This window comes from Melanotaenia boesemani, chromosome 7 (genome assembly GCF_017639745.1).
Source record: "Melanotaenia boesemani isolate fMelBoe1 chromosome 7, fMelBoe1.pri, whole genome shotgun sequence".
NCBI lineage: Eukaryota > Metazoa > Chordata > Actinopteri > Atheriniformes > Melanotaeniidae > Melanotaenia > Melanotaenia boesemani.
The window spans coordinates 18,694,485-18,720,675 of record NC_055688.1 but is presented as its reverse complement, the minus strand read 5'-3'; the positions used below and the strand labels follow the sequence as shown (position 1 = coordinate 18,720,675).

At 39.2% G+C, this 26,191-nt stretch overlaps 1 protein-coding gene across 2 annotated transcripts; it reads right to left on the bottom strand.

Moving 5' to 3' along the window:
* Positions 1-23: 23 nt before the first annotated feature.
* Positions 24-25,584, bottom strand: wu:fb13g09 (multidrug resistance-associated protein 5). 2 transcript variants are annotated; one of them, XM_041990270.1, is made up of 29 exons: positions 25,267-25,584; positions 23,447-23,634; positions 22,861-23,016; positions 18,944-19,091; positions 18,007-18,240; positions 17,532-17,705; positions 16,848-16,995; positions 15,666-15,814; positions 15,337-15,444; positions 13,023-13,373; positions 12,863-12,934; positions 12,596-12,720; positions 12,426-12,498; positions 12,141-12,344; positions 11,838-11,963; positions 11,414-11,525; positions 11,108-11,292; positions 10,566-10,712; positions 9,578-9,707; positions 8,733-8,886; positions 6,062-6,190; positions 5,700-5,886; positions 4,521-4,610; positions 3,907-4,099; positions 3,634-3,793; positions 2,905-2,983; positions 2,706-2,819; positions 2,261-2,425; positions 24-189 (listed from the first exon to the last, which is right to left on the bottom strand). In XM_041990270.1, the coding sequence occupies exons 1-29, from the start codon at positions 25,336-25,338 to the stop codon at positions 97-99; spliced, it is 4,266 nt and encodes a 1,421-aa protein (XP_041846204.1). In that variant the 5' UTR covers positions 25,339-25,584; the 3' UTR covers positions 24-96. The 2 variants fall into 2 exon arrangements, with proteins under 2 accessions (XP_041846204.1, XP_041846205.1); XM_041990271.1 differs by having other exon boundaries at positions 25,241-25,583.
* Between the last annotated feature and the right edge of the window lie 607 nt (positions 25,585-26,191).

Below are 26,191 nucleotides of genomic sequence, written 5' to 3'. Positions count from 1 at the left end.
GTGTGTCTTTATTTTTGTGCGTGTGTGTGTGTGTGTTCATGCAATAACATATTAAACTGCATAATTTATTGGATCACAGTTCTCATTCAGTGTGTTTTATCTGCTTTGGTTTTCCGTTGCTTCTATCATGGCTCTGAATCTTGAATTTTCATCTGCCAGTAAGGCTGCAGGGGAGTCGAACTCCAAAATCTATAAGAACAAAAGAGAATAAACAAAATCGGTATCCGCATATTAAATCTGGATATATCACTGGAACCCAGAGGCAGTGTATGAAAAGCAAATTTATATGTAGAAAATGTTGTACTTCGACAGCCTTGTTACACTTTGAAGTTTTTACTGTATGACCAGTGCTGATTGTTATAGAAAGCATACTTTTTCTCTACTTTTGACACTCAAGTGTTGGCACTGTAATTTCTGCCATGTTGAATATGATAAAGTACAGACAGTCAGGGCTGGAAAGACTTTGCAACGCATTAAAAACTTATTGTTGGCTAATATTAAAAATGGACAACAGTTACTCATGATCATTAATTCTGAGTAGAAGCTAGTCGTGTGGACAAAAAGTGCACACTCTGTCAGTTTAAAGGCTTTATCAGACTTTATAAAAAATTCTTTGGTTCTTACTACATCTTTTATTTGAAGAAAACCTCAACACCATGTAATTTTCTATTTAACCAAAGCAGTGTATAAAAAAAGTATATCTCAGTGTTTTGAGAAGTTATGTAGCAGCCAGATGCTTTTAATCAAATGCATTTGATTAATTGAACATCAGTGAGTGTGAACAACGGCTAACAAAAGCAGAAGTTTGGGCAGTTTTTTGACTGGGTCATTGAAGTGTGTGTTAAAACAATGCCAAGGAAGAAAAACATCAGTAATGATGTTAGAGAAGCAACTGTGCTGCCTATCTCTCTGGGTAGTTTTATAAGAGCAGTTGGAATCCATCATTCTTCAGTTAGAAATATTTTTACAAGTGGAAAACTTCAAAGACAGCTGACAATCTTCCCAGGAGTGGATGTTCCTGCAAGTTCACCCCAAGGTCAAAATGTGCAATGCCAAAAAAGTACTCCAATTAGCATGTCAGCTGTGAAAGTTAGATAAACTGAAGCAACATTGTAAAGTGGACCAAAATTCCTCCCCAACAACGTGAGAGACTGATAACATCATACAGAAAATCATTACTTCATGTTATTGATACTAAGGGTGGTCCTAAAAACCTCTGAATCATGAAGTGTACTTAGTCTTTAGATACTGCCTGCAATGCAGGCTGATAAGTCATTGTTCATCAGAAGCTGAATTAAGCTCAGACATCATTAGGATCAAAAGATTTTTCATTATGTTCTGGTATACAGTATAAAACTGTCAAATTAAACAAGTATATGCTTAATTTTTTACATACTGGTAACTGAATTTGTCTAAATCTGTAACAAATATTAAACCCTTTAGGGCTAAAAAAAAATAGGAGGCAGAACTGGAGGTTGTGGAGATTAAAACATTGAGGTTCTCTTTGGGACTGGTGAAAATGGATAGGATCTGAAACGAGTACATTAGAGAGACAGCACATGATAGATGTTTTGGAGACAAAGTCAGAGAGGCCAGACTCAATGGTGTGGACATGTACAGAGGAGAGATAGTAAGTATATTGGTAGAAGAATCCTGAGGTGGGAACTACCAGGCAGGAAGCTTTGAGGAAGATCAAAGAGGAGATTTATGGATGTAGTGAAAGAGGAGAGGAAATTAGTTGGTGTAAGAGAAGAGGATGCAGATTATAGGGTTAGATAATTTGCTATGGTGACCTGGGAAGGGAATAGCCGAAATGGAAAGAGGAAGGCTGTTTAGCGCTATCTATAAATGAAAAATAAAATGGTCAGTTTCATAAAAATAGATGCAGAAACTGTCTCATTACCAGCAACTTGGACAAAATGAGCGCAGTGATTACTGGTTCCAGTTTATGTTCTTAACTTTGTTAAGTAGTTACCTTCCTTATCTACATATAGACCTAGATTCAGAGATTAGAGCAGAGGGTGAAATTCTGTAAATTTACCCCATTTATATAATTACTATGACCCTGTAACTGCTTATGGGTTCTACTTGCAATGCATGTCAGCTTGAGCATCACTCATGTAAAATGTCCAGTGTCTTATGCCATTTATCAGCTCAAAGGGATCAATTCGCACTGTACATTTGTAGTCACTTCAACTTGTGGATGGATTTGAATCAGAATGCTGAATTGTGCAATCAGCTAAACTGCATTTATACACACCTGGCCGTTGTCCAGTACTAAGACCCTGCTGCAGCTCATCACTGTGTTGAGACGATGGGCGATGATGAGAGTGGTGCAACTACCGAATGCACTGCGAATGGTTTCCTGGATTAGACGATCCGTCTCAGTGTCAATGGCTGCTGTTGCTTCGTCCAATATAAGTATCTAAAAGAATGAAAAAAAGTAAATGTTGCAGCGAGAGTACAGAATAATGAAGACAAGAATGGGTGTGAAATCATGGCGTATGTGTTTGCTGCATTTGCTATAAGAAAACATCATATCAGTAAGATGCAGTCAACATGTACACCACTAGGTGGCAGTGGTATCCCATGCAGGATAAAACACAAAGATGTTTTTATGTTCTCATTAATTGAGCTCATCACCCATTCTAACTAAAAGATGCTCAAAATATAAATACAGAATGTCAACATTATGCAATCAGCACCTTGCTGTTTCTCAGCAGGGCTCTGGCCACACAGAGTAGCTGCCGTTCTCCCACCGAGAAGTTCTCCCCATTCTCAGTCACCTCAGAGTAGAGTGAATGAGGCAGCTGGCTGACCTGAGGAGGGTAGGAGGAGTACACAGTGATATGAAAACAGCCACATAGAAAATATAACTTCAGATAGGATGATCTTATCACTCACCATTTCTTTAATATGTGTTTTCTCAAGAGCTTCCCAGATCTGCAAATCAGAGTATTGATCCCATGGATCTAAATTGCTCCTGTTGGGATATAAACCAGAACAATGATATTCATTACTGAGTGAAATATTTTTTATTAAGATAACATGTGGTGCACTGCTGGCCTCTGAACTCTCAATGACATGGATATATTCTCTGGATATATGAAACTTAATTGATAGATGTCCATAAAGCTACCATGAGCTATTTTATTTTATTTTCAGAAAATAATGTAACTGAATCACTTCTTCTTGTTAAATTAGGCTTATGTGTTTTATTTCTTATCACACACAGTAGGATAAAAAAAATAAATAAAAAAAATAGACAAGGATTGCCACACTGAGCAAAAAATATAAGAGCCAAAAATGTTCTAAGATTAAGTACAAGGACCAGAGGAATTCAGCAACTATATGTTTAAAAGCTTATGCAGAAACATAATGCAGCTTGTTATAGGCTGACGAAATGAACCAACATCTGCACAGGTACGAATGAAAAAGCTAATTTTGTTTTAACCAACTGACTGCATGCTGAAACACAGTTTCCATTAGAACATCTGGATTTTATTGCTGTGGTGCAGATGTGTTTTTTCCCCATTTGCTTTGATGTGCTTTTTAGTCCAAAAATAATCAGGTAATCCAGAAAAATACATTATTCATAACTATTGATTATGAAAGTAATTATCACTGGATTACCTGACGGTACCGATGAAGAGTACAGGCTCTTGCGGAATGATGGCTAGCTTGCTCCGCAGGTCATCCAGGCCAATCTGGCCAGTATTGATCCCGTCAACGATGATGGAGCCTCCACTCAGCTCCACAAGCCTGAATAAAGCTACAGCCAGAGAGGATTTTCCTGCAAACACATACAGAAAAGATGCTGTGTTAACAAATGTGGGTATGTTGCAACAGAGATGTAGATTTAAGCTGAAACACTGCTGGCTGGAGAACAGAGAAGGTTAGTCATACCTGATCCTGTGCGGCCCACAATGCCGATGGTCTCTTCAGGCAGAATGGTGAAAGACAGGCTCTTAAGCACCAGTGGCAGATCATGTCGATAGCGCATGCTCACATCCTGGAAGGTGATCTTCCCTTGCTGAGGCCAGGAGGGGGCAGGAGTGATTGCCTCAGGACTTTTTCTGGGTGCTTCATTGTCAAGGCTCTGGAATAAATAAAGGTGATGGTATACTGGTATTAATCTCTCTGAAAAGGAGACTAAATCTCTAAAGAGGAGTAAAATCCCTAACTTGTTTGGAATGATTATTTCCTCTTTGAGATTTACTTCATATTTGAGAAGAAAAAGCTGAGTTGATATTTGTATCTTTGTGGTTTGATGGCTGTTGTCTAACACAAGCCCTGTCATGTGCTTCAGAGCGTGAAAAGACCACACACCGAGTTTCTGTTTACTTCCTGCTGAGTCCATCACACACATACAGTCACACAAACACATGTCTGGACCTGCCACCTGTCCTGAGTTAATCTGCTCTATCACATTGGTTTGGTGGCGTGATTTCAGTGAGTGTGAGCACCTACAATTTTTCTGAGTGCCCCACACAAACGAATGCACTAATGAATGCTCTTACCTTTATATAATGATTGATCCTTTCAACAGATGTAAACCGAGCTTCAGTCTCAGCGAGCAGGCGCACCGTAAACTGAAACAAGCCAGTCAACTGGAAGCGAAATACAAGCAGAGAGTTTAAATGTTAATGATTAATACTGTCCCACCACTTACAATGAAGCACTGGCTATTTAGGCTTCAGCAATTGAGAAGTAAACAGATTTGCTGACACGTCTCCTTCACAGTGCTGAAAATTGATTTCAATTATCTTCCATGACCTTCATTACTATGTTGATTAAAACTTTAGGTGAAGCACTAAATGTTTTAAAAAACATTAATACCTCAAGGACAGCGTAGTCAATGGGCAAATCAGTAATTGGTAACGTGAATAATTAAGTAAGATTTACCCACAATAAATCTGGGGTAGGTAGAAATCTGGAGACAGAAAATGAAATAAGCTACTGCATCAGCAGAACACAAATCTTGTTGCTCTGGATTAAAGTTCTTGGTTTAACACATTCATCCACTGTGAACAACTCCTTCCCATGACATTAGACTATTTCTCAATGCCTGTTTAACAAGGACAGAATGTTGTTTTTAAGATATGGAGCATAATAATGCTGTAGATATATGGTATGTAATTTGAAAGTTTGGTCAATGTAAAAGAGCAACTGCCACCAGTGACAGCATAGCAAGGCCCTCTCCTTTGTTGTGATATACCGTGACCTCTCTGTGAAACAGGCTTTTATTCTTTTTTTTTTTTTAAATCAATTCTTTAATGTATCTGGTCTGAAAACCCACTAAGGGCCAAACCTTTCCAAATCAGATTTTCTGGAGCCTTATAACAGAACCAAGAGTTTTAGAGGCTCCATTTCCTCCTCGACCACATAAATTACACCACGCTGAAAAGTTACAATGGCATTTATGCCCAGTGACAACATAAAACTTCCTGCCAACTCCAACTTTAACCAACTGACCACCATAAACTATCAGGCCAAATTAATGTAGGCTGAGAGCCATTTTGTGAAATGTGACACAGTCTTAGTTTTATGTGCTCAATAGAAAAAAAGTGTATCAGGTAAGATATCCAGTCAAACAGATAAGCACAGCTATCTGAAGCTTCAAACTACAAACCTTTTAGCCTTTCAGAAAACTACAACTAGATATTTTCTGTGATTCTACACTGTGATTGTTTACAAACCTGCACTGCATACGATATAGCCAGGCCTGCATAGGCAGGTGGTATCTGATTGTGCATGAAGACAATGAGAAGTGCTACAGCAGTGATAAGAGAGATGCTGATGAGGTCCAGGCGGACAGCCAGCCAGCGCATTGCACAACTGAAGAGGTAGTTGGTAGCCTGGTTGGTGTCCAGCAGTTCCTGATATCTGTAAAATGAAGGGAGAAACTGTAAACCCATTTTAGCCAAGCAAAAGCAAGCAGTGTTCTGTGCTTCGCAGCTTCAGGGTAAATTTTCTAGCATGTGGTCATAAACTACAAGGGGAGATGAGATTAAATTCAAGTTTAATGTTTTCCGTTGCTGACAGATACCATTGTGCTCACCTTTGGAGGAAGCTGTGCCCTCTTCCATAGGCATGGATGGTGGAGAGGCCCTGAAGACTGCTGGTTATATGAGAGGTGAATGGTGATTGACTGATGTTCTCCAGACGCTTCAGCTCGCGAATCAGAACCCTGGAAAGAGACAATAATAATCTATATTTAACTTACTTTTTGTTAAAAATGATTACTACAAATAAGACTCTGATATTACATTAAAACTGTTCTGGCTTCAATTGTTACCCAGTTTGTGGATAAAAATCCATTTCAACCAAGTCCGAGACACGATGGAACTGAAAAGTTTCTACTCATGCCACTCTCATTTAAATGCAAATGAAATAGATTACATTTAAGTTAAAGTCATTTAAAGCAATTCACAGCATGTACAAAAAGCAGAATGTTAAAATCCTGCATGAAACATAAAGCTCTGTGGAAGTGATTTGACCCACTTTATAACTGAAGCACATTTGCCACATTTCAGTTACAGTTTTTTAAAATCTTGTGCCGTCTTAGTAATGAAACAGAACCGAGGAGTGTGGGATTGAAAGATGCTTCAGCTCTAATAATTCTGTGTTGCAGTCAATGAGACAATACACAGATATGGCCCATAACACAGCATCTGTTTTTCTTTCTGTTTCTCCTGACATATGACATGTGCAGTGTTACGAGCAATGGTCAGAAACAGGAAGTCACACACTCGGTAGCCAAATGAGCCATCGGTGAGGGAAGATTTACTGGCAAAGGTGAGGCGTATGTCTGCTTTTAGCTGTTGACAGAATAATGGTGCATGGGGATAACAAGTCTCCCATGAATCATTTGGTTTTCTCTAAAAAGCAGAGAGGAGATGAGGAAAGAACATGACACTTCCTCGCTTCCAGGCTGTGATGCACACAAACATGTTTATGCCCTGGGCAGTTTCACTTAAGAATTCAATAAAAAAATGCTTTAAAGCAGATAATTTACATGGGAGATCCACTTTGACGTAACATCCACACATATCCTGTGACTCTATAAGATACAGTACTTCTTCCTTTTGAACAGCGATGCTGAGGGTTATCACTACTTTTCATTAACCACTGGGGATTATCTCCTCCTTCCTGTTCTGTTTACTCTATGAAAGTATATCTTTAATTCCACTTGCAGTTTACACCAGCTAAGTGCATCTAAATGAAAGTAATGTCTAAAGAGACAAACTGGTATCAGATTAGAGAAATTGAGCACTCCAACTTAAGTAGGGACAAGACACAAAGTAATACACATGGAAAGAAGGAAGAGAAGATATCTGTTTAACCTTTTGCCTGTAAATATCACCAGACTTTGCTACATAAAAACAATCCCAACACTATAATATATCTAACAAACCCAGTCCACAAAAAGTTGGGATGCTTTGTGAATTATTCAAAATTATTAAAATATTAAAAATCTCAGAAACCCTGATTTTATTTACAGTAAAAACAAATTAAATACTTAAAGTGAGATGTTTTACTATTTTTAAAAAAATATTTGTTTCTCCTGAATGTGATGGCAGGAATGGGAAACTGGAAAAGTAAGTGGCACAAAAAGAAACAGCTGGATGAAAATGCTACAACTAATCAGGTTAATTTTCAACAGGTTAACAAGTAAAAAAAGGTATAAAAAAGGGCACCTTAGAGAGGCAGTGTCTCTCAGAGATCAAAATAGACATAGTTTAAGCAATCTGCAAAAAACTGTGTCTACATACTGAAACTATTTTAAAATGTTTTTCAAATCAAAATAACAAAGACTGAATATACAGCAGATAATATCATCAAAAGACTGGAAACACCTCTGTACACAAGGGACATGCAGAAAATTAATATTGAATATTGTCATTTCTGGACCTCAGACATCACTGCATTAAAAACAGACATGATTCTGTCAAATGGCATCAGGTTAATTTCCAGAAATTCCAGTTTTTCCATGCCATCTACATGTACAATATACAATATATACAATATACAAAACAATATACAATTATGCATTTTGCACAATTTTGGAATTGAGGTTGTATCTTTACAGGATCCAACATTCAAAAACACTGATGTTAACTGTATATACTTTATGCAGACAAAAATCTTGGTTTTGAAATTCATGACTTTACATCAGCAGAACAATAACACAGAGTCATGTTCTTCTCATATAAAGAGAAAATAACATGATTCTGTGGTTATTTCCCAAGACACTAGCAAGCAAGCTGTAGTTCCCCTTGGTGTATTCATTTTTATTGCTCAGCTGCTGCAAAAATATAAATAATGACAAAGTAGAGTCATCGGATCATTCAGGGCACTTCTACAAAATTTACCACTATACAGAAACCCTTGACTTTCCTCAGTTTTCCAAATAAAGGTTATAGCACTGCTTCTTTTGTTGTCTTCTCATTACATAATCAATCGTGATTAGAATAGTTTGCAAAAACTGGTTTAAAATCAAACTGTTTCATTTGTTGTAGTGGAAATATTGTCCATGTGAGTATGTTCTTGTGAAGTAAAAATGTAACTAGTAAACAAGCTCTACAAGTTATACAATGATTACTGAAAATGTTTTTAGTCCCACTGTTATCAAAAACCTCATTCTAATCACTAATATCAACCCCAGTTGTAGATAAGAAAAAAAAACATTAAACTTTTATTGAAAAAAAAGGGTGAGATGAGATTCTGACCTGGACGCACGGTTGACAATGCAAAGGAAGGCACCCAGGGGGAGGATTGAGATCAGGAACCAAGGGAAGACAATGCCCACCATCCCCAAGCAAAACAGCACCAGGGTCAGGTTCTGCAGCAGCATTTCAGCTTGCATGGTCAAACGAACATCCACTGCAGGGAGAACAAAAGAAACACAGATATGTGGGTAGGACCAGATATAACAGAATGTTAGATGGGTTGAAGGAAACCTCAACCTACAGAGAACCCATTTGGTTAACATTTACATACAAAGTTCAGGGCAGTTTGATCAAAAATAGGCTGATTCAGACCCTCAAATAGTGATTCTTAGCTACCAGATGGCATTTGGGTCTGAACAGGGACAGTGACAACATCAGCATCATGACAAGTGGATGAGTACTCATTTTAATTTGTCAGCATGCACATTTACTGATTGTTTCCAGGTTCCCAAACAGAACTAGTCCACAACCTTGAATCAAATCAGTTCTCTGTTGGCCAGAAAGCCCCATACTGGTGTTTTTATTTTCCTTTTTTTGTTTTGTTTTTCTTTTTATGAATGACAGAGGCAAAGGTATGTAGGCAACAGCAAAACCTATGCTTTAAAACAAATGCTACTACCCAAAAGCACAAAAAAAAAAAAAAAAAAAAGAATCAACAAACTCACAAATCGACATGTCATGCAAAGACACAAGTGAAGTGGACAACAGAGAGCAGCTCACAAGGGAAAATGCTCCATGTCAAATCACACTGTGTCTTGGCACTACACCTTGTCAACCACAGTGACTTCACTGACTGAGAGCTCTCCTCAGGGAGAGGTTCACAGTCAAGACAAATCAAACCTCACCCTCATCCATGTCCCTGGAGAAGCGGGTCAGGATACGACCCAGAGGTGTTGTATCAAAAAAGTGCATGGGGCTGAGGAGGAGCTGGCGGAATAGCTTGTCGTGGAGCGCAGAGGCAGCCTTCACCGAGCACTGTCAATGCAAACAACATCCTGTGTTTCAACATGAGACCTGACATGTGTCAACAAACAACTTTACAAACATATGGAAACAATCATGACTTAGATAAACAGACATTTGGAAGAATATCGCACAGTGATCGCACAATACAGTGGCACTCGCATGTTGCCTGCAGAGTTACAAACACGGCCTAACCATATGCTGTGCATGTGTATAGGGGTGGTTGGCTATTTTTTTTTTTTTTTTGCACAAGGCAGGCTGTCAAATCCTCATTTATAATGGGTTTCTGGGAGGCTTACATATAGGTCATGACCCAATGCACAAGAGACATTTTCCGAATTGGACAGAAATTACATGTGGCAGCAGAGAACAAATTAATTCTATTAATGTAATATTTAACACTCACAAAGATCCCATCACAGCTAGAGGTAAAAAAAAAGGATTAGCCATCTTTGAAAAATTAGCAATTTCAAGCAGCACACATTAACATGGGGGACTAACCTCTGCAATGCTATGTCAGTTTGGGTTAGTGTGAAAAAGAGGAAACACACCCGAGGGGGCTCTGGCATGGATGAACACACACACCCACGAGCGCCTGGCTTTCTTTTTTATTTTATCACAGACAGACAAATAGACACACACAGCCTTTGTAAAGCTGTGAGGAGTAGCAGTGGACAAATACTAAATGGATTTGGCCTGCAGCCATTTTCCATTACAATGCAGGAACCATGAAAGCGTGAACAGACGACAGCAAAGACAATTAGGGAGGAGCACTTGACTGTAAAGCACTAATAATATATCAAATTTTAGCATCAATTAGAAGTTTATCAGCGGTTAAAAGGATAAAGCATGTGACAGAAAGATGCTTACCCTCACAAACACAAGTCCTCTCACTGTCTTCAGCAGCAAAGCAACTCCCATGGAGATGACATAAACAGTCGAGTAGTACTGAATATGAGGGTTGAGCCTCATGCTGTTGCTCGCCACTGTTTCATTCACCAAGATTAATGATGTGTTCTAAGGGCAGATGGAGCAACAAATTACAAAAACAGAGGAAAAATTAGAAAAATCCCCCCATTTGGCTTCTAATGAAATTGGGAAAAGCATAGTTTGGCTCAGGAAAAGTACATTTAAACCATGAAAAGTCAGCCTAGTGACGTTTACTATTCCAAGCACATCTCTCACCAGCAGCCACTGTCTGCCTTGCTGCACATCTGTTTCTCTGCTGCTTGTGCTTGCTTTTAATTAAGTTTACTGAGGTGCTGTTACTTTTTTAATCATGCACATTCAGATTAATGCTCAGTCTGCTTCCACAACTCACTGAAGCAAAGTAGTTATTTTTCTTTTGGGGGCCAAATACACACTAAAGAGGGGCGTCAACTATAATGAAGCAGGATCATCTCCCAACTTACCCCACTGCCCTGTCTGATCCAGTGGCTCAGCCACCAGTTACTGAAGGCAATACTGCCTGTGGTGGAGAGGAAGAAAAAGGCGTTGATAATAAAGACTATGGGACCTCCAGCTGCTTTGATGTAAGCTCCATACACAGACCAGGCGACTGCACCAGAGCCTTTCTCTTCAGCTTTCATCAGTTGCTCTGAATCCAGAAGAGAAGAGAAAAAAAAGCCAGAAAGAAGTTACATCAGGAGCATTCTTAAGGAAAACAGCATTTAACTTGATTTTATGTGTGTAGAATGAAAAGTGACAGGCTCTTTCACCTTTGTTCTTGCTTTCCACCTTTGGTTCGACCATGGCAACATCAACAGTGCTGTCAGCCTTTTTTGCAAAGTCCCTTTGCTGTTTGTTTTTTAAATTCTCTTTAACCAGATTCTGAGACATAAAAACAGGAACGGAGGACTAGTTTTAAAACATGCCACCAACACAAATCAGAACAGCCGTAACAACAACACGGTGAATTTAATGGAAGTATTGGTTACATGGTCTTCAGCAGCTCACCAGTGAATCAATGCACGCATAAATAATGAAAGGCCTTGTATGCATTAACATTTCCCTACTATTGGATCTGTCTATCTACACTCATGAATTATTCAGCTTGTAATGTTCAATGTTTCTGTGTAGCAGGGACAAAGATGCCTTATTCAAAAAAAGCTGCCTTTGTTGCTCACACGCTCCAGGCCGTACCTCCTGTTGCATGCTGCTGAATAGGGTAGCATAGTCACGCTCTTTACCCATTAGCTGTGCATGGGTGCCGTGTTCAGCAATCTGGCCATCCTTCATCAAAATAACATCATCACACTCAGGCAGATACTAAAAAGGGAACAGATTTAAAAACAGAAAAATGATAAGGGATATATATTATATATATATATATATAAATCTCAACATTACACAGACATTTTAATCAGTGTATCCACCTTTGTTTTAAAACAGGAAGTTCTGTTTTTTTTTTTTAAAGAGCAATTTGGACTGTTTGGAGGTCCTCACCTGCAGCTGGTGTGTTACAAAGAGCACTGTCTTCCCTTTAGCAGCCCCATGGATGGCTTTGTTAAAAATATGGGAACCCACACAAGCATCAACGGCACTGAGTGGGTCATCCAGTAGAAGTATAGGCCGGTCACTGTAGAGCGCACGTGCCAGGCTCACCCTCTGACGTTGCCCTCCACTCAGGTTCGCACCCCTCTCCCCAATCTAGAAAGTAGAAGTAATTGCTATGTGATATTTGAGAAACCACAGTTAGCAGTTTTTTTTAAAGAAGACAATACACAAAACCTCTGTCATGTCTCCATATGGAAGCTCTGCAAGATCTGGGACGAGACAGCATGCTTCCAGCACAGCGTTGTATCTGATATGAAAACAAATGTGAATAATTAGGGATTAATCAAGGACATAGAACACTTTTTTCTTTTGATGTAGCATCATTACACAAACGTTGATCTTACTTGTCTGAGTCATACTTGTTTCCAAACAGGATGTTCTCCTTCAGTGAATCATTGAGAATCCAGGCTTGCTGGGACACATAAGCGAAGCCCCCACTGGCAGCTACTTTACCTTCTAACAGGGTCATCTGCAACACATGAACAGAAGGTTGGAAGAAGAGAGAACACTTGAAACTGTCCTTTAAAAATAGAATAATAAAGGAAAAAAATGTTTTTCATGTTTGTGCAATTTAAGGAGAAACATCTACATGAACATTCAATTAATCTGACCTGTCCAAGTAGAGCAGAAAGAAGAGAGCTCTTTCCACTCCCAACGCCTCCACAGATTCCAACCAGAGAACCCTGAAAAATTAACCACATGAAGCAGGTTGAGGTTCATGCACCCATTTAATCAACATATTTGTGATTATGTAGATCCTTGTGTAACTACCTTCTTGACATGTAGATTAATGCGGTGCAGGGTCTTATGAAGTGGGGGTCGTATGCTTTGGGTGGAAGAGATAGTGCTTTGTGGGCTCTCCTGCTCCATGTTCGTGAGGAGACTTTGTCCATTTGGGCCTTCTTTGTTTCCCTTGCTGTCCTCTGTGGAAATGTACAGGCTAAGTTTCTCCCTGCGCAGCACACGCTTCATCCCTCCTCTCTTCTTGGGAGGCGGGTTTGGCTTTGTAACTGGGGAGCGCGCCTTTTCCCAGGCAAGCGTGGCGTCCTGAAATTCTACTACATTGACATGATCCTCCACTCTGTCTTGAATCATTTCTCTATCATCCATCGTAAAGAGCCTCTGTGAAGTCAAACAGGATGGGTTACACAACATTCAATTCAAACTACACATTGCCATGGCCAAATTTATGGAAACTACAAGTTAACATTTTACATGACAATATAAAATAACATCAGCAAAAGTACAAGGCTCTTATGTAGCTTAACATCAAGTTATGCAATACCATGCTGGCTCTACAGTGATGACTGCATCATGGAGTCTAATGCTTTAAGTACAGTCCAGCCTGTACTTAAGCCCATTAGTGTGTAACGCACGTGTGTGTAAATCACAGAAGAGCCTGAGTCTTTTGGTGCATCCTTGGCAGAAAGCTTGTTTACTTAACCTTAGCTGGCTCTGTGTAACTTCTCCCACCAGCATGTGACTTTTACCATGTGCTGGGAAATAGTATATCAAAAATGTCAGTATGTGGTGTGGATGGAGGGCTGTTTAGCAACAGGGTAAAACCTGCATGACAGCTCTCATTCTGTATCAACATGAGTCACTTGTTCTGATGCCTTTTAATAAGTGCATGTATGATTTGACAGTTAAGTAGTTGTGTAAATAAAGGTAGACGTTTATCATGTCTACAGTTTTGAAATGTTAAAAACCTGTGATAACACAAAGTATCTTTCTTAAATCATAACAGCCATCTTGGTTTATCAAATACTGTTTATACAGATCAGTGCAAAAGTCTGGATTCATCCATCAGAAAACAGGAAATAGGTGGACTGATTTACTGAAAGAGTAATTGGGTAAACAGTAATATGAGACAAACATAATTGGTAAAATTCAAATGACCTTGAAATTATCCTTGAAAGTAACTAATTTATACTTCAACATAGTCTAAACCTTCTTAGAGGCATTCTTGTGACTTTTTTAAGTAGCTTTCAGGAATAGTTTCTTGAAGGACATTTTAAGGCTTTTCTTTGGATGCTGGCTGCCTTTTATTCTGTTGTCTGTCAAGATGATCTAACACTGCTTCAATAGTACTGTTACAGGAAAACCGCACGTTTCCTACATGGGATTACATAATGGAGGACATGTTCCACATGTGTAGACCACATATGGATCAAGTGTGAAACACGTGTGTTTTTCTCTAAGGTAGAAGTTTTGGGGAAGATTCAATACTCAGAAAAAGATGTTGCCACTGATTTTCAGTCCTGTTCTTGTGTCAGGTGGCATACTTCAGCATTTTCTCCCAATTTCCCATTATTAGGAATGTATTCCATATTTTCACCCTTCCATGGAAACCATTTCTGATAACCATACACAACATGTTGAAATATGCCAATCTTTCAGAGCTCTTTGGAAATCAGCACGTTAGTATCAAAATGGTATTTACAGACATGGACAAAATTGTTGGTACCCTTCGGTTAATGAAAGAAAAACTCACAATAGTCACAGAAATAACTTGAATCTGACAAAAGTAATAATAAATAAAAATTCAATGAAATTTAACCAATGAAAGTCAGACATTGTTTTTCAACCATGCTTCAACAGAATTATTTAAAAAAAAAACTCATGAAACAGGCCTGGACAAAAAAGTTATGGTACCCTTAACTTAATATTTTGTTGCACAACCTTTTGAGGCAATCACTTCATTGGTTAAATTTCATAGAATTTTTTCTATTTCTGTGACTATTGTGAGTTTTTCTTTCATTAACCGAAAGGTACCAACAATTTTGTCCACGTGTGTGTCTGCCAAACTTTTAGAAATATCTATAGAAACTGGGACAAATTATGTATAAACAAAATGCATAAAGATACAGTGTGAAAGTGGTTCCTTGCTAAGTTGGCTGTGATGTGCAGACACAACACTGGTTCATCCATGAGTTTCTGTTTTAGAAAGTCTTCAGAAAAGAACTATTGCTCGAGACCACTTTCAAAGATTACAATAAAGTATGTCTTACTGGAAGCAAAATGTAAGTAGAAGAGGAGTGGATCACTGTTTTGTCTATACAGAAGACTTTTCTGCCTTACTCACCTGAAATCTTTTAACAGCTACAGCACCCTCTGACAGCGATCTCACGGCCAGTGGCGTGACTTTCAGGGCAAATGTCATGGAGTTGAAAACGGCAACCACAGTAAAAGCCTGATGTAGGGTGTGGAGGGATAGAAAAAGTTAATTGCAAAATTGTTTACCCCGCATCTGACTTTAAAACCAAAATGGACCAAAATCAACTTAAATACAAGATACAAACTTAAAAAATGCTCATTAGTTTAATGTTAAGGATGGTTTTCAATGGGTTTAATCTATGTAAAATGGTAAATATAAAGGGACTGTGGTCATTATGCGTTTCCATATATAAATACCTCTGCTGCAGTAAGGTCATAGCCTAACGCCATGTGTAGGGTGAACGTGCACACACTTGCTATCACCACGACGATGGGAGCCACACCCACTGTGAGACTCTGGACGACCCCAGCTCTCTCCAGTATCCCTCTCTCCTCTGATCGCACCGCTGGGGAGGACACATGAAAGTGAGAAAAGAAAAAAAAAACAAAAAGTAGGGGCTGGGTGGCTCCCAAAGGTTCTCCAATGAACATTCAATCAACAGCACCCCCAGAGTCACTAACCAACACCACATGCATACACAAACAAATAGAAGAGGGAGGACATGAGCCTCCTTTTTGAAAAAGGCTCGAAAACCTGCTGAGCCTTGATAACTCTCCAAGCCTAATGCCAAAATACTGACCCCTTGGTCCATGTTTGTATCTCCCACATGCAAGCACTGGCTGCTTTGTTAACCCAGCACACTGGGTGCAAACACAAGAACAAAATGCTTGAGTATCCTAAGCCCCAACAGCACAGTGTGTGAAACAAGAGAACTCCCTCCTCCTAATACATCTTATTTTCCATTTGGATTCCCTCTAGATGGTAAGTGTGTTTCTCTGTGAACTACAAAGGATGAGTCACACATCTTGGGAAAAAACACTGATCATCCATATAACAGTGATACTAATTAAAGGGAACGGCTCTGTAACCCTTAAGGCTCATTGGCCATTAAAGTGAATACCAATTAATTATCCCTGTAATAGGTTATTACAGAACAGCAGTAAAACTGAGCCCTACCTGGTTAATCTGGAGAATGATTAAAAGAGTGATTAAAAGAATTAAAAAAAAAAAAAGTAAAAAAAATCCTTATCCACAACCTAAAGCCAGAAACACGTAAAAAAAAAAAAGCCCCCACTAATTTATAGATTACAAGAACAGCCTTAACAGACATTCAATGTATCATAAAGCCACAATCATATTGCAAATTAACCTTGAAGACAATGAACTTCAGTTAACGTGGGGGGTGGGGGGGTAATGCTCATTCCCTATTTGCAAGTGACAGGTGTTTAAACAACATGGCACATTATTCCGAGTGAGTTGGGCATACAGATGCCTACTAAAGTAGTAACAGCACAAAGTGCCCTGGAGAAGCAGCAGCTGCTGACCACAAACAGGAAAAGAGCACTGAATGTATCGCTGAGTCGTTTAGGAGCACTCACTGTGAATGTTCTGTGCAAAGGCATCTTCCCAACAATACATCTTGATGAACTTTATGCAACTCAAGATTTCGTTCATCAGCCTCACTCGCCGGTCGGTGACCGCCACACACTTCTTGCGGAAATATGCAGTCAGCCTCGATGCAAGCATCTGTCCAGACGGGAACAGCGAAAATGATGACAAGAGAAATAAGTGGCAGTGGAGGAAATGAAAGACACAATCACATTTGCTGTGCTGCAGGCCTGTCCGGGGAACCACTGTGATAAACGCCTTCCGCATCAGTAGCAGGTCTCTTGCTGTCAGGCTATGCCTTCGGCTGAGTTTAATTAGAAAATAACAGCCACAAAGTTGACAGGAGATAGATAGCCACAGAGTTATGATGCTTTTAAAAAGTGCTTGGGGGTTCTTTAATTGCCTGAATTAAATTTGTAAAGAGATGTCTTCTGCTAACCAAATTCATAAAAGTTCCAGCTCAGAAAATAATGAGTCAACAATAATATTTGTTTCAGCTCATTAAGTTTAGGTGAAATGTTGAGAAATGATCATCTATTGCTTCTTACTGCTACAATGACTGTGCTCATTACTTAGTGTAAATTCTCTTAATAAAGTTTGTCATCAAATTACACTTTACTGTTCAGAGTAATTTACACTTTACATTTTCCCAGATGTCTGTGCAGAATTCGTACCATGGTAGGGTAGAAGATGATGAAAATGGCTGACCCCAGCAGAGAAGTGGGGCCCAGGAAGTATGCAGTATAGGACAGACCAAGTATTCCCACCAGGGGCCCACCTGCCAGCAGGCAGCCCACTGACACTGCTTCATACAGCCGCTGGCCATCACTGGAGCAGATGTTGATCAACTAGGCAGGGAGACAATTTGTAACACAGTTTACATTAAAAATCTTTTATGAGCTTAGCTATTTGTCTTAAGTTGTCTTTCTACTGACGTTAATTTGTTGGAAAATTATTCTAAAGCTGTGGAAGGACTAATCTTAACCAACCCACCTCTTCCTTTCAAGCTGTGAGATTTGTCAAGATCTAAGCAGGAATGGCATGAGAGCCTAAATTAAATCCATTTCAATCATCTGCAAGTGGTGCTCAGAGGCTCTGGATTATTTTGTTAATTTGGAGATGAGTCTCTTCCAGGGTTACATCACCTACCTCGCCTGGGCTGATGTCTTTAGTGCTGCGCAGGCGGAGGATCTTCTGGAACGCAAAAGTAAGAGCAGCTCCGCGCAAGCGAGCAGCAGTGCGGTAGTTAACGGCCCACATGAGCGCCAGAGACCAGGAGCGCATCAGTTCCATGAGGAAGATCCCGGCTACCAGAGACAAGCCGTACTGTATGGACCTCTGCGAGCTCTGAGAATACTCCAGTAGAGCTCGAACAAGAAGAGCCTGGGGACAGATAGTGATAGCAGGGATGAAGTGGAAAAATGAGGCAAAGGAAGAAATGGTAATAGGAAAGGAACAAAGAAAAAGGGCAGGACATGGAGGAGATAAAGAGGAACCAGAAGAAAAGAAAAAAATGAAAGGGAGAGAAAGGAAAGAGTACAATTAAGGAAATGCCAAAGATATAGATCAGAAAGATAAAGACAACATGGAAAGAGAAAAAAGTAAGAAGTTAAAAGAATAACACTAAATGCTTTGTGTTTAGTTATACACATGAAACCAAATGCAAATTATTAATCTGCATAATGAACTGACTTAACACTTTGTCAGGATGTGTAATAATAAATCAGATAGGAAAGTGAGACAAACGCGTCATTGTGTCACAACTAAATCCAGTTAATGCTATTAGATGTGGGTAGTAGAGCTGACACAGGGCACACATACCAAAACAACCAAATAAACTGCCTTTTGGAGAAAGAACAATGCAGCCAACTCAGATATACAATAAAAATTGGGAGTTCCAGCTTAGCGACCTCTTTCAGTTCAATGTGATTATTCCTAATTTCTGATAAGGACGTTTCAGAAATATGTCCACTGTGGATATGTATTCTCATACACATCAAAGGCATGTTAAAAGCAGCTCCTGTGCTGATAGGCATATTGGCCAAATACACAAAACAGAAAAGGAAAGGATTTGGACGATACTCACGGGCCCAACAAAGCCTGCTACCATTGTTAGGAGGAGGGAAAAGATGGCCACCAGCATGCGGGTTTGACAGAACCTCCAGAAGACTCTTGTCAGGGACGCTCCCTCTCGTCCACATCTTTTGAGCTCATCGTGCCACAAAAACTCAAGCCTGAAACCAAAACCAGAAATGTATCACATGCAATGTAAATGAGCTTAATTCATAGAGTGAAAACACTCAACATCAGGTCAAACTATTGTTTTATCTTCTCTGCGATACGAGTGCTGTGTCAAACCTTTTTGTATTGCAAGTTAACTAAATGTGAAAGTTACTTTTTGAAGGGTAAAATTATAATAAGTGAAAAGGATTTTTTTAATGTACTGCTCTCTTTCCTTAAATTTATGTAAAAGTAATTTATCTGACTGCCCAAAAGCACAGTAGGGGGTATAAATGTGCTGAAAGGCAATCATTTCAGTTTAAAACCACCAGAGAAAAATTAAAGCAGCCACAGTGATGATAATGCAAAGGTGACCTCCAATATACAATCATGAATGATGCATCGCATAATTAGACTGCAAAGGTACTAAACATGTTAAAGACGTGCTAATGTACTTCTATTGCAGAATACTGCCTCTTGAAGTGAGTAAATATCTTGTTGGCCAAATGCTTCATTGCTAATGATGCCATAAAGCAGCAGCAGAGCAGCTGCAGAAAGTAATTTATGCCCAAACGACTTTATTAAAAACGTATCAGAGACAGACAGAGCATTATGCCAACTACACTCCCATAATGCCTGATAATTAGTACTTAAAGTCAAATGGTGCTGAATATAGAAAATTAAACTGCAGTCAAAAGTGGCACAGATGCAGCTTGATTCATTGGAAACATGGGGAAAGTGTTAGGGTCATGCTGAGGAAAAAACAAAACAAAAAAAATAATCTTTATTTATTTTTTTTATTTCAAGGATTAATTAAAAATGTTAACACCAAAGTCAATCACTTCTATTCTCAGTAATAATGTTGAGAATACAGTTAACTCCTCTAGTTTATCGTATTACAGTACAAGGATGACCAAAAAGTTTCTTAGTGCAAATGTGAACTTTTGGTAGCATCTCTTCAAAGTTCTAATGTTATACTAAGGTAGTGTATGGAGAGATTAACTATTCTTATGTTGCTAAAATGTTTAAGTACAATTTTGCCTATTTTCTTTTGTCTTTTCTTTTACACAGAGACGTATTTCTGCTCTATTATAAGTACTAATGTTAGTATTTTGATCACTGGTTTGATCGGTAAAGTCTGAGCTTAATCTGGAAATATCAGGTTCTTGGCATTTAGACTTTCCTCTCAAAAAACCCGATTTTCTCCTGATTCATTGATTTTTTTTTTTTGTAACTGCCACAAATGCTGAAAGTTTCCCTTAATTTCTTCCTCTTTTCATTTTTAAAATAATAAGACTATATGAGAACAGTGTATTTAATGTTGCTAATTCCCATCAATGGATCATGCAAGAAAACTGTGAAGAAAGTACAAAGAGAAACATTTCTCAGAATAACTTTTGCCAAAATATTAAAAACATAATAAAATAGGAATGAAAGGTTATGCATATTTATAGCTTTTATAATCATTTAACATAATTTAACAATTTAGAAACTTCATGATGCAACACTAGATCTTAAAGTGTGTGCAAAGACACACACATAGATGGAGATGAGAACACCACGGCAACAGTGTGGGCTCCAGTGTGGGAATTATTTGTGTTTAAAAAGGCCTGAAATGTTTCTAACAGCCACCAGCCAGATGGCAAGTGAAGCTGATGTTTCAAGAGCCTGTTGGCTGGGACATCGCGTTCAAGGTTCGCACCTCACTGAGCACCAACAAGTGTCAACTCTCCCAGGGTGCTTTTCCAATTTCCCTTCGCTCCATCATCTCTGCTTTGCATCGAGGTTGCGTAATGGCTCTTGCAATGTAAACGGATGAAACCTCCCCCCGCTCTGTCTCCAGCGTGATAGCTTTGTGCTCTTTTCCTGCTTCCCTTCTATTTGCTCTTTAACACAAAAAAAAACAGCAGCCGTAAGCTACCAGGCCCAGAGCCACAATTTTCAATAGAGGAAGTCACTGACAACCCAAGCAGTTGTCATCAGACACAAGACTGAAGTTCCTCAAATAGTCAGCCTCCTCAGAACTGCCCAGTCATGGCACAGAGATGTGAAAGTGCATTAGTAATGGAAAAAACAATGATTGTCTTTTTAATAAGTAAAAGCATCCATACGTCTACTAATAAGCTTATTATATGTCTTGACAGTTCATTCAGAGAATTAGTCTGCTACTGTTTCGTGGCAGACAGTGACTTCTATCACAGTCAATGACAGCTAATTAGCGTGACAGGGAGACACCATGTGCCACAGGTAGAGGAGTGACATAAGCAAGTCAGGCCCCAACTCTCACTATAATCTCTAATCCCTGCTATTCTTAGCCTCCATCCCAACACAGCACAATGTTCCTGTATTAGCAAAGACAAACAGGCTGTTCATCCATTAAGTCTCACTGAACACAACGTGGTGAACAGACAACATGCTCTCAGAGCACCTAACAAATCTGAAGTAAGAACAGAGTTTTGCAGAAGGTTCTGTTTCTGTGAGGGAATAAAACATGAGCTGATTTCTAAAAAGCACAACATTAAAGGTGATATATTTCTTGCCTATATTAAAGGCCTATTTCCAAACCTTAAAGTTTCCTAATCAAAAGAAAATGGAAAAGGATTTGAAGGAAATGCTGAGGCACTCTGCATTGTGAGTACTTTGGGCAGGGACTCATTCAAGTTAGCAAGTCTTTCACTTCTTGTTTTAGAAATGTTTGCCTTGTCTGCATGCAAATAGCTTCTAGTTCATTGGGATGTTCAGACTGTCTTGTGTGCACTGCTCTTTTCAGGACTAGATTTTTGATGATGTAAAACCTAATGTAGTCTACTGTGGGTTTTAAAATGTGTTTTGATTCATTATCCTGTTAGAAAACCAAACTCTTTTCATCTTATTGCTGTAGTCTATGCTAAAAAAAAGTGTGGTGTTTGCTCCCAGAATTTGCTAGAATTATTTGCTCTTTTCTTTTCTAAACCAGTGAAATCCTCATTGTGCAACTGGCTGAACCGCTAACTAAAAGCATGATTGATCCATCCCTGTCTGAGAGGTGATCTTTTCTTTAGACTCTGTCTCCTTTTCTCCAAACATATTGTTGCCCATTAAGTAAAAAAGTTGCATTTTCGCTGCCTGAGTCAGCAGGAACTTTCCACAGAAAACATCAAACTTGTTAAGATCTGAAAACTTCTGGCACTTAATTTTGTGGGGGCATAAATATGAGTCACTGCACAGAGGAAAAGTACAGTTAAGAGTATACAAGCAGGAGTAAGAGGACCTGTAACTGCATTAGCTGGGTGCGTTAGTCCAGCTTTGAGAGTTCTGAGAGCTGTAATTTTGAAGGATTTCAGTAAGATTAACATGTTTGCAAGTATTTTAAGTCTGATTTTGGTCTGACTGAGCCAATAATCCAGTTTTTTTCAAGCTTTGACTAAACATGCTCACAGCTGAGGAAATATCTACAAACACGTTTTGTTGGGTGGAATATAAATACAAGACTTTAAGTGCTTGTTAGCTGCTTAGAGAGGCCCATGGTATAGCTTTACATTGTTGGGAAAAAATCTTGAGATTTTGATAATTTATAAAGCTGTTAAATGTGCATCACCTGACTTTTCTAATTAATTAATATACAAGTAAATTTATATTCTTAAAGTTCTGAAAAATTTACCAAAGACATAAACCTAATCGTGCCAGTTCATTCCCATTATTTCCAGTAGTCTGGGGATGATGTCTGTCAGCATCATGCTGAGATTTCTTAAGACCACAGGTCCCTTTCACGAGGCTAATCAAAGCAGTGCACAGTTACCTCACCTTTGGCAGTTGACTGTGGAAGCTTCGTGGCAAGACAGTCCCCACACATCGTCTATAGACAAGCTGGATGTCTTATAGGCTTTCAGTGCCAGTGGGGAGAGCCAGTGCAGTGTCATGAATGAGAAGAGGCCAGCATTATCAACTGGGTGCTGATGCCTGAAATAGAGTGAAGATGTGGAAATGGGTGAGATTTCTAAAAAAGCGAAGGCCACAAAGAGGTGCTATGTTGGCAGAGCAGCCCACACATATCACTGAAATATAAGCGGCACCTTTGCTCGCCAGAGTCACTGGCAGGTGAATCATGCCTGTACTGTTTGGACAATAATTTGCACAGTGCTCACAGAAATCTAAGAGAGCAGCGAAAATAAAGGTCAGTGGTAGTTTATCAGGTGGCATATGTTCAAACACAGTGCTGTGTGTTGCTGAGGGATAAGTTCCTATCCCTTATCAAGGCCTCCTGCTACACCCAAACAGTCAGCACATTAGGCAGCAAACAAAACAAACCTTCTGCATGCTGGTCTACAACTGTCTGCCATCATATCTATGTTTTATTAGTCGTCACTAACTTAAATATAGCTTTGTTTACTTGTGAGTGATCCTGAAGGGCTTTAAAAGCTGCAGGCTTTTACGATAACGGCCTCGTCTCTTCGAACCCCTATCCGCTGATGCGTCTGCCTCCTCTTCCTCAAGCTCCGGCAGTGGTTGAGGGGATGACAGCGACAGGCCTTCCACCCGTCCAGCTGCTTCCAAGGCATCTGGAAACATGACAGACCACTGAACAGAGAGAGAGAAAAAAAAACATGAATTCATCACAAAAACAGTTTTTGAACTGTAGCAACAGCTTGATAAGCTACAACTACTAGTTTTAATTAGACATTGAGGACTCTTTCTAATTTTTTTTTTTTTTTTCATAAACCTGTAATTTTAAAGATCTGATTGCATTGGCCAGTGTTGATAATCTGGATCAGATGTTACATTATATAAAAATCCTAATCTTTAAAATCTTTACATTTGAGCTGTGAAAGTCAAAGTTTCGCTCGATTTTTCTGTTATCAGAATCACTGGAGATACATTTTTTGATAGGAGATCAGTTATTCATCACCTAGTAGCAAAAATCTGTGGCAATGAATGGATATACAACAGCTACAGGTTATCTTTGTTAGCTCTTTAATTCTAAGAAAATATTCTAAACTTAGCAAACCTCTCAGCAGGACAGATAAAACACAGTAATCTGCTTGTTTTGTCTTCCTTTAATCTAGAGAGCTAATACAGAGGGGCGGCGTATTGCTGAATCACCCTCTGAGACGCAGATAGACTTGAGAAAGCACCTTGCTCACAGGTCATGGGCCCTCTCTGGCATACAGTGCTTATCTATTTAAAGACAGCCTGCTAGCCACCCCGGGAGTACAGGAACAGATATCTGAGCTGCTGTTGCGTCCATACACTGTCACTGATCCCTTCTGCAGCAAAGCTCCATGACAAGGTCAGACCTGCTTGGTGTGGGGTGCAGACAGACCGTCCTGGGAATGTGTTCAGTGACGAGATTCAATTCTGATAGCCCAGCTGGGGCACAAGCAGAAACTCATACCATAGGTTCATACCATAAGTCATAAGTTCTACAGAGAAATATACTGCAACACATAGTCACTGTTGTTATGGTAACCAAACTTTGGTGCTGAGAACTTTTTTTTTTTTATTTTTTTTTTTCTTGTTTTTGTGTGCATGTGTGCGTGTTCCCATCTGTTGCCCTCAGTGCTCATATCATGTGAAGTTTGTCATATGGCTGTGAACTCTCAGAGCTTTAGGGAAAGACTAGCCATTATTCATTATAGCCAAGAACTTTGCAGCCATGCACTCCAGAGCTCCTTAGACAAAGTCAAATAAATCACACAAAATGCTTGCATGAGATTGCAATTTAACCTGTTAGTCAACATCGTGACGTCTCATCAAAATGTCAGAAAATATAAAGCTGGCCAGTGTAAAGCAGTCACATAAAAACAAGCTTACTAGTAAGAGGTTCAAAACAAAGAAAAGAACCAGAAATCAGAGCAAAAAGTTAATAAATGCAGTGAAGGTACACAATGAACTCACCCACACTACCAAAGATAAACTAGAGAAGTCAAAGAAATGTTTTTCCCCTTATGTTTTAAACTCAATTTCAATTTTAAATAAAAACAGCGGATATCTATCAATGTCTTATCAACTGAGGAAGTCAACACTGATAACATATCACTACACTGGTTAGAAATGCTACTTATTACCTTAAAAGTCTCACCAACCAACATTTCTCATTACAATAACTTATAACTATGCTATATTCTTTGAAATTTTAAGATGACTGAGTAAACGTCAGAATTCAGATTTTCATCACAACACTCACATTCAATTCCTCCAGGCTCGGGTCACCTTGGTAGCAGTTTGGGTCTCAGATGTTGTTTTCAAGAGTAGGAAGCAAAGATGAGGATGACCATGGTGCATTTTCTCTCAGTTTTATCATTAAACCTGAACTTGGTCTCCACATAGACACATCTTCCTCAGGAGTGGATGAAAACACGGCGGGGGAACATAGTTAACTTTACGTCTCACGTGTATGCAGTACGTGCTGTTTCCTCCCGGCAGCGTCCGCGGGACCGCTGTACTGTCACATAACGACTTCACACACGCAACCCTACAGGGAGAGGAATTCCCGATATCCCTCTGATGTCATCGCGGCCCGACCAACTGCTAACACTGCTCAGCTGTCACCTTAGCAACGGCAGTAATAACCAGGAAGTCTGCAGCTCAAGGGAAGTCGGCGCTCCGCTAAGGGGCGGGGCATAGATAAGGAAAAGATTCTAATTGGCTGTCTATGAGCTAGTAAACTGGTCTCTCTCTCTCTCTCTGCTGATGGGCCGAGGGCTGAAAACAGATTAAAACAGAAATGAAGGGGAAACAAACTACCATCAGGCTGAAGTTTGAGTGAGGATGTTACATTGAGACTTTTTTAGTTAAATATTTTTTACTTTTTTCTTGAAAAGCAAAGAAAAGGAAAGAAAAGAAAAGAAAGGGAAAAAAGAAAACAAAACAAAACAAAACAAAAAATAAGAAAAGGAAAAAAAATAAAAAGAAAAGAAACGAGACTGTGTAACCACATCATTATGAAGATTAAAACAAAAAAGCCTATTGATAGCTATTGCGAATGTATGTTTTCGTTCTTCGCAGGCTTTGTCTATGGATGTGTATAATGTGTTATTTTATGACAATTCATTTTTGTTCCTAAAGGGGAGGGGTTTGGACATCACTGTTATGTAAGACTTTTTTCTGAACATGTGAGTTTATGGTGACTTTTAGA

Coding starts and splice junctions, on each gene's coding strand:
- wu:fb13g09 (XM_041990270.1), bottom strand. CDS start 25,338: ATGCACCATGGTCATCCTCATCTTTGCTTCCTACTCTTGAAAACAACA. Junction 4,611..5,699: donor CTATATCGTATGCAGTGCAG/GTTTGTAAACAA, acceptor TTTCGCTTCCAG/TTGACTGGCTTGTTTCAGTT. Junction 2,426..2,705: donor CCCTGCTGAGAAACAGCAAG/GTGCTGATTGCA, acceptor TCATTCTTTTAG/ATACTTATATTGGACGAAGC.